This window comes from Ceratotherium simum, chromosome 11, assembly GCF_057802395.1.
Source record: "Ceratotherium simum simum isolate JZ-2026a chromosome 11, ASM5780239v1, whole genome shotgun sequence".
Lineage (NCBI taxonomy): Eukaryota > Metazoa > Chordata > Mammalia > Perissodactyla > Rhinocerotidae > Ceratotherium > Ceratotherium simum.
Genome location: NC_141910.1, coordinates 76,412,535 through 76,421,073, shown reverse-complemented (window position 1 = coordinate 76,421,073; position 8,539 = coordinate 76,412,535). Strand labels below are relative to the sequence as shown.

At 48.4% G+C, this 8,539-nt stretch overlaps 1 protein-coding gene across 1 annotated transcript; it reads right to left on the bottom strand.

The window, feature by feature from the left end:
* Positions 1-268: 268 nt before the first annotated feature.
* On the bottom strand, positions 269-8,116 carry FAM110C (family with sequence similarity 110 member C). Its single transcript, XM_004436490.3, has 2 exons — positions 7,021-8,116; positions 269-3,079 (listed from the first exon to the last, which is right to left on the bottom strand). Exon 1 carries the CDS (start codon positions 7,990-7,992, stop codon positions 7,051-7,053), a length of 942 nt encoding a protein of 313 aa, XP_004436547.1. The 5' UTR covers positions 7,993-8,116; the 3' UTR covers positions 269-3,079; positions 7,021-7,050.
* Between the last annotated feature and the right edge of the window lie 423 nt (positions 8,117-8,539).

Here is an 8,539-nt window from a genome sequence, read left to right as displayed (position 1 = left end):
TTTAAGCAAAAAACTAATGAAATAATTAAGGAAAAACAATGTGCTAAGTATTCAAAACTGCTTTTTCTGCATTCCATCTCCAGGGAGAGCTGGGGACTTGGGACGCCACAGGACTCGCCTGGGTCAAGTCTTGGAAAGCTTTCCTCATTTCTACTGATGATCTGATGAGACAATATCAGGAAGAAAGGGAGAGAACAAAAGATATGAGTAACTACAGTAAGTGTACTCTTGCTTAAATTTTTTAACGTCATACAAATTCAAAAATTAATATGAATAAATGATAAATACACTTTAATTCTTGAATACAGAATACACAATATTGCACTCCAGTTGCTAGTACTGTGTGTAGAGAAAACTCTATTTAGAAACTGCCATAACGATTGTCTGGGCCTGATGTTTTATGGCATCACCAACGATAACAACGGCACTGAACTTTTAACCTACTGAAAAGGGCAAGGTTTAAAAAAGCTTTCTTTTTATTCCAGTGTCAGTGACAGTAGTTTAAAAACTATATACATATGTATATAATGAGGAAACTTTCCAGTTACATAAACACCTGTCAGTCTGAGGCATTGCAAATACGTACCCATATATCAGTGAAAAAGATACTGTCAAGCTATTTTCCTTGCTTTATCAATAATTTTTCTTTCCATTGTATTTAATCACGTTATTTTATGTTCTGTTCTTTCACAAAACTATTTTGCAGCAGTGACTATTGCTTATCCCTGTGAAAGGCAATTGCAAGCTTTTTCATTCAGACTGAGCTACAAAGTTTGATTTTTCTCAAGGTCACTCAGCAAACTGGGGTAACTCAGGCTTAGGAAAGGACTTGCACCTCCAACCACACACTGCGGTCTTGACGATGAGGCATGAATCTGAACACAGGGGAGGGAGATATAATTCACTCCCATTGGAGTCCAGGGACACCCTGTTCCCGTTCTTCACACCCATCTCTGACCTCTACTTCCAGAATTCACTCCAACTGAATTCCTTCCTTTCCCCGTGCCTCCACTGAAGTGCACACGCTTCTGGAAGATCTTGGTGCTTTTAAGCGGTATGCAATTTGTTTTATATTTTTCACCTGTTATATGGATGGTGCGTTTGCACCATTTTGATCTGAGATAAATCTGCCCTAGGTTTCAGTTCATCCTATTCTGACAGTAGAAAAGCACAAGACAATTTACTTAAAGTATTCACACATAAAATTAATGGAACACCTGCAAATGAGGGAACTGGGTATACGAAAAGATCCTTCAAAAAAAATCTCCTTTCATCTTCGATATTATCTTTTTAAACTAAGTGCAATCCAGTGAATAGCAAAACAGCAGCTTTTTTAGAGAACAACTGGAAAAAAATTCTTAAAGCAGGGAATCTGCTGTCTTTAAATAAAGCCTGCATTAAGAAAGGTACATTTCTCAGCCAAGAGAGCCTCCCAAAGTGCATGTTGGGGGCTCATCTGAAAACAAATCACTACGTGCTGAGCGCTTCATAGAGCAGAGAGCACTCCACTTACAGCCAAAAGCCAAAAATTCAATTAGACAAATATGTACAGAAAGATAACCAAGGGGAAAATGATTTAAAATTATTCTGATAAAACCTAAAACCACATGAAGTGAAGGAAAACGATCGGAAGATCAATAATTGTGTGAAAATAAATATTTAGGCAACTCAGACCTACTGTCACAGTAAAACAGTCACAAAAATACAATACAATATTAAACAAATACATGAATATATCAAAATGGATTGATTTATAAAATATTTTACCATTGAAAAACCTATTTCCTTCCCCTCCATAGTCTTGTCTCTAATAATTTTTGTCTCTAATAATAATTTTCTTGAAAAGACATGTTTTGATAAAATACCATAAGCTTTGAAAGAGTTGACTGGCTGTCACCATTGATAGAAAATTTCTCTCAGAAGGTTCTGAATCTGAAATGTTTACTCTGGGCATCATGAGCCAGTTCAGAATGAGGCTCACAGTGACTCTTTACCACCAACATTCTGACCCTGACGACATCCAGCGCCCTGGTCTCAAAAGACCTTTTGCGGAGAAGGGTGAACTGGCACCAGTTTGAGATGCTTGCGTGATACGTGGAGGCGTGAATTAGACCAAAGGGCAGGGCATGTTCTGTGTCATGAGTCCGTGCTCTGTGTAAACTGAGACTTTCCTCTCCTTTCGGAAGCTAGGAACAAGGGAGCTGTGGGGGCACATTCTAAATGGTGCTGCAAAAGAGGAATTCTGCTATTGATCTGACAAAAGGAAGCTCCGAGATTCTCCTGCCAACTCTCAAGAAACTGTCCAGGTATGAGAAAAGATATTTTAGTAGTATTTCAGCTCTAACTTATCTTTGAATGTACTGCCATATGTCTACAACTCAATGGGAGTGGCATTAACAGGATGACCTTGTAGCCCTCAAGGGATTTTAAAAGCACTTTCTGATTCATTAAACGGGTCGATCAGCTGCACAGTTTGGGAGTTCACTGCAGTTACAGTGCAGTGATGCTCAGGTCTGTGTGTGAGTGTGGGTAAGCGTGCGTTTACTCTGTCAGCCACAGTATTTAAGTAGCACGCACCTTCTCCTGATTATGGCGCTTTGATTTAAATGGTGTCAATCTGTCCAAGATGACTGAAAGCAGTAAATATCACAGCATTCATGCTTGGTTGTCATGATCTTTGCCTTTTTTCTTTTTAAAATCAATTTGATATCATTAAAATGCACCAGTCAAAAAGATGCCTCTGAAAACAAGTCCAAGCAGCTTTCCCCTCTTCTGCTGCCCTCTGGAAGCAAGGACAGGTCCACTTCAAACAAGAAAATACCTCCAGAGCTTCAGCTGTGTCATAACAGTTGCAACCCAGCTAACCTCCAAGTTCTGTGTTCCCATCTTCTCCACAGCATTTCAAACCCTCTGACATTACTTAAGCCTCTTCAATGGGGTGCTTTATTCTCGAGAAAACAGCAATCATGTGGTCACTTGTGTGCACTGGACAAAATCTGTGGCAGTGAGGATGGCCCTGGGGCCCCAAATCATCCATGACATTCTTCAAGGAGCCGCCATCGTCGGGAAGACTTGCTTCCTGGGGAGTAAGAAAAAGCAGTGACTTGACACCAGTCTAGCGGAAGTTACAGAGACACACATTATCCTACAAAGTCTCGTCCCTGTAGTCTTTGGTTTTGTGATAGTTCCCTGTTTTAAAACATCTCCATTTTGCATTTTAAATTTTGAAAAGAAGTTGGTAGCCTTAGTAAGGACAGCTATCATCTGGTTTCTTTGGCAGAACAAATATCCATTGCCCTGCAGGCCTTTTTCAAATTTCTGTTTGCCTTCACGACTCACGGGGAAGAAAGAGAATCTCTCTGAATGTTGGTAACGCCAGTGTTAACTACCACAAAGTTGGACCACAAAATAGAAAACAAGGAAGCAGTCCAAATGAATATTTGACAGCACATTCCACCCTTCTCAAATACAAATCTCTCTAAAAGGCCCAGAGGCTGTCCTGAAGACAGAGAGGGGTGGCCCTAGGGCTACTCAAGCCACTTGTTTACCCAACATGCGCTCTTAGAAGGTGACTGGGGAGCTTCCCAGCTGGTCAAAAAAGAAAGGCATGGAAAGGCTTTCGCTCTATCCCACCTCGGCATCTTTGCAAATGATGAGACACAGTTCCAACCCACCAGCTTTAGTGGCCCCTACAGGCGCTCCTATGTTATCAAAGAGAGCTGTGGAATATCTGATATTTTTGCCTTCAAATTGAACAATGCTTATCCTTAATTAATCCAAAGGAAAAATTACCATTCTTTTATAACAACATTAAAATCAGTAACATATACTCTGTGCAAAAGACAGAAAACCAGAGAGACCTAAATTTCGGCAGGCCTGCCATTTTAAAGAACTGAAGGACAGGAAGATGAATAAACACCGGTGGACGGAACAGTAATTTTCATGAATTATACGCTGGGAAACGGAAAACCAAAATGACCCATGTGTAACTGTCTGTTACTCATGGACCCCCAGTGGGACTGCATGCAGAGTCTGTGAGTGATTCCCCAGCTCTGATATTCTCAATTTTGAAAAGCTAACATTTTTACTCCATGGGGTAATAAACTTATGATCTTTCCGTTTAATTCTGGATGGAATATTTTCATTTTAATTTATAATATCTCTATCTACCAAGGGGATAAAAACTTCCATATGAAATATATTTTCTTTTTCACTTAGAAAGCATATCTCCATTCATCTCCAATTTTCTGAATTTTCCATGAAATCCTAAAGTGAATCCATATGGATTCCGACACAAAAGTCCTGATAAACCAGGGAAAAATGACAGCTTGCTTTCTTGCTTCCACAGCACGTTACGGAATTAGTCTCAGACAAGCAACCCTGTGAGGAAAGGCCAGCTGCCTTGGGGTTCAAGCTGCCAGACAAGCCTCATGGATGAGGCGAAGCTCAGCGCTGTGAGTCCTGTTCACTTGGGCAGCTCTTCTTCAGAGATGGGGCGTCTGGAGCCGGGGAACTGGGGCGTGTGGTCACGAGCAGACATCCTCCCAGCCCCAGCAGCTGGAACAAGCCCAGGAGACTCACTTCCTCCTCACCAGCCTCCAAAAGCCAGGCTTTAGGTCTCCTGGGTTGAAGTTTCAAAGAATGGGAGTTATGTTTTGGGTCTAGAGGAGTAAACTTGTGAAGTAAATCTTCACAGTGTGGTGACTTCCGATGACATCCAGGACACGGGGCAGGTTCTGAGATGCCATCTCCCTTCTCTGAGCAATAATGCAGAACAGCTCAGAAGGCAGGTGACACTGGCCCCCACTGGAACAAACAGGACTGAGACAGAGGGAGGCAGAGGCTGAGGAACACGAACCTCTGTTCTGCACAGATTCACCCTCGGGTTTCCTGAACTTCTCCTCTTGCCTCTGCTACTCTCCTCCTCACCAGAGTGAGAGTTCCCACAGGCTGACTGAACTGCTTACATTTTTCATAGGCTCAAACCCAAGACGTCTTGGAAAGGGTGACTCCACAGACTGAACCCTAAATTCTCTTTCAGGTCAGGGCTTTAACCTTGGACTGGGAATGGGGGCGGGTCTGGGTCTGAAGGGATCAGAGAGAAATGCTTTTGTCTTCATGTTGTCAGGTTTTATTTCGGTTTGTTTGTGCATTATCTTGTCACCTCAGCATCACCTACACCACCAGTTCTGCCTGCCCTCTGTGCATAAAATACGAGTGTGCCCCGGAGACCTGGAGGGACCTTATTTGTAAGTTTATTTTTTACATACTCCAATAGACAGTAGTGTTTTGTTTTCTTTTTCCATGTTCCAATCACGAAACACAGATATACAAATTATTGACCATACAGAACCAATACAAAAGCACAGAGGCTGGAAACTGTAAAAATCAATACAATACCCCATACAAAAGTGTATAGGCTGGAAACCGTTTGCCTATCTGCCTTTATCTTACGGACAATGGAGGCCTAAGCCTACAGTTGGGAGGGACTCCTAACAGAAGACAGGCCTCCTAATTCCCACTTTGCGCTCTGTCCACTAGACCACGTCCCTCTGGGACCATGCTGAGCCCCATAACTTTCCTCCTCCCACCAAGGTGTTAATGGTGGCTTCCTAGGAACACCCCTGCCATCGTTCACCCATCTCAGTTTCAAAAGATAATGTGTGAAAAATACAAGTTTATGTTTTGTGTTTTTAAATTTTGACTGCCCATATACATTCTTTGGGGACTTAGGCTAATGGAAAATGCAATAATCTTCAATAAATTATAAGGAAGAACTCGAGTCATAATCCTTCTGAGTTCAAGAGAAACAATGAAACCATCTCTCCTGGCTAACTTTCACGTCTGCACTAAAGCCATGGCCACTCAGGGAAGTTAGGCTTTTTCCAGGCCTCAAACACAAGTGAGCTGTGGACAAATGTCTGTGGTATCCCCCCACCACTCTGGAGACCAATCTTGTGATTTCAATACGCTTATCTCAAGGGCAGACCAAACATTTCCATCACTTGAATTTTTTTTAAATCTACAGCAAGTTGTCATTGAAGGGTAAGAGAAAAACAGATGTTGCAATGTTTAAATTCTTGGTTCTCAAAGAGAACCCTGAGAAGGTATCTCCTCTCTCTTCACTATCCCCCAAAGCGCCCACATGTGCTTGGAAGGAAGAGTGGAGGCACCAGTGAGGAGAAACATTCCCTAGTAACTCAGTGAAAAAGAACCTGAGATTAACCCTGTGCTACTGGTGTCCAACGGGAAGAAATTTACCTCCTGTGTTATCAGAGGCAAATAAACTATAGAACCACAGCCATATAGAACTTGAAGACTAGTTATAATCTAGTCCAGCACCCAGTTCAACAAACTGAAGCTCCTTCTTGTGAACTAAGCTGCTCAAGAGACTCTCCTTAGAAAGCTCTCAAAACAATTGAAACAAAATTTAGCCAAATAGAGATCTTTGCAGCTAAACGGATGTCAAACTGCTGACAAGATCCTGTAGAGAAGTTCTCCCTCTCTTGTCACTCTGGTAAACGTGCAGGAACGTCCAGGAACTGCACAGAGCCTTCCTTTCTGAGGGAGGGGAGATGGCAGCCCCACCCTGGGGCTACAGGCTGCTCTGATCAAACCTCAGGACGCCCACAGGTCAATTCACAGGGGACTAGGGCTCTCAGGCTATTTTCAATGCAGGAAATAATAGCGGAGGTAAAACCGCCTTGTGACTAAGCATTTTATAATTCCTATTTCTCCTCTTTTCACAATAATAACCCAACTGGGATGGTGTTAACGAACAGAATTACCTTTCCAGGCAGTCAGAAGCAGCACACTCAAAAGAAAAGGCTCTGGACCTGCCGCAGGATCCGCAGCCCTTCTGCTCTTTAGCAGTGGTCACTCTGAGGCACGAGCCTCTGCGTCTCAATCTCTACGGTCCCTTCAGCTTTAGAGGGCTGGATCCATGCAACTCGGCCCCCCTCACCCAGCCCTCACAGACACGCGCACACAGACACCCCTCCAGGGCTTCTGGACGCACACCTTAGGTCTGGGTCTCCGCAGGCGCAGCGGTCATGCGGGGCTCTGCAGCCCCTGGCTGGGGGTCTCCTTGGCCTTCTTACAGGTGTATAGCCACTTGATGATGCGGGCGTTCCTCTCGATGACCGAGGTGGTGCTGGGCACCTGCTCCGTCAGCTCCTCTTCCTGCAGCCCCTCGTCGCCGCTGCTGTGCCGGGAGAAGCCGCTGTCGGAGGTGGCGACGCTCACGCTGCGGACCTTGAGCGCGACGCGGTCCGACCCCGCGGAGAAGTTCTCCCTCCCGAGCGCCTCCACCACCTCGGGCTCCAGGCCGCAGTACTGGAAGAACGTGTCGAACTCGGCCAGGGACGAGGAGTAGCGGGAGCTGAGGTCTGACTGCGAGCGCTGCAGCCCCCCGCGCCTCAGCCCCCGCAGCTCCGGGCCCCGCGGCACAGCCGGGACTCTTGTGGGCGCCCCGACGGGCCCCGGGGGCGCGGGGGCCGTCACGGAGCCGGGCTTGGTCGGGGCGGCCTCCTCGGCCTTGGACCTGCCCTCCTCTGCCCCCCGGGACGTCTCGGGGGGCACCGGAGTCTTGTCTCTGCCCGGCCCCTGGAAGAGCTTCTTCACCAGCCCCGCTCGGGAGCTGTCGGCGCCCGGCCCTCGGACGAACTCGCATTTCTGCCGGTAGATGACCAGCGAGTCAGGCCGCAGTGGCTTCCGCGCTATGGTCCTGCGCGCCACCGGACCGGGGACGCGGGCCGGGGGCCGAGGGTCGCCCGCCTGCCCTTCGCTCGCCCCGGGGCTGCTGTCCTCGGAAGCGGGGCGCGGGCCGGCCCCGGGCAGGCCCCGCACGTACTTGGCGCGGTCGGCCGCCAGCCTCTCCACGGCGCTCCTGCGTGCCGGCCCCGCCGCGTCGCCTCGGGCCCGGGGGGCCTCGGGGTCCCGTGGCAGGAGCCCCTCGCTCGGGTGCGCGTCCAGGACTGGCAGGGCGCGCATCCTCGGCGCTCGGCGGGGGCTCGGCGTCCGGCAGAAACGCGCTCCGGCTGCCGCGCCCGTCCGTCCCCGGGCTAATTCCGAAGTCCGCGCGGGCGCGGAACGGCGCCCCAGTGCCAGCCGGCCCACGTCCAGAGTCTGGGCGAACCCGAGTCTGCAGCGATTGGCGAATCGCCGCGGTACCCGCCGCGCCGGCTCCTCCCCGGCTGCCCTCGCCCCCTCCCCCCCGTGTCCCGCCCGGCGCCGCCCACCCCTCACTTCCCGCCCGGAGACCCCGCCCCCTGCCCGCTCCTCCAGGCCGCGCAGCCAATCGCCAGGAGGGCCGCGGGGCGGACCCGCACCGAGTGGGCTGCGCTCCAGGGAGGGGCATTCGGGCGCGGAGAGGGCCACCCTGTCCCCTGGGCAGAGGAGCCGGGATGGACCAAGTGGGGTCAGCGCCAGGTATCAGCTGGCACCTCCCTGCCCGGCAGGGCCTTGAGTAACCGCTGGACGCTGGCATTTCCGGAGTGGGGGAGGGCAGAGGGAATGGGGTCCCCAACTCCGGGCAGGT

Coding starts and splice junctions, on each gene's coding strand:
- FAM110C (XM_004436490.3), bottom strand. CDS start 7,992: ATGCGCGCCCTGCCAGTCCTGGACGCGCACCCGAGCGAGGGGCTCCTG.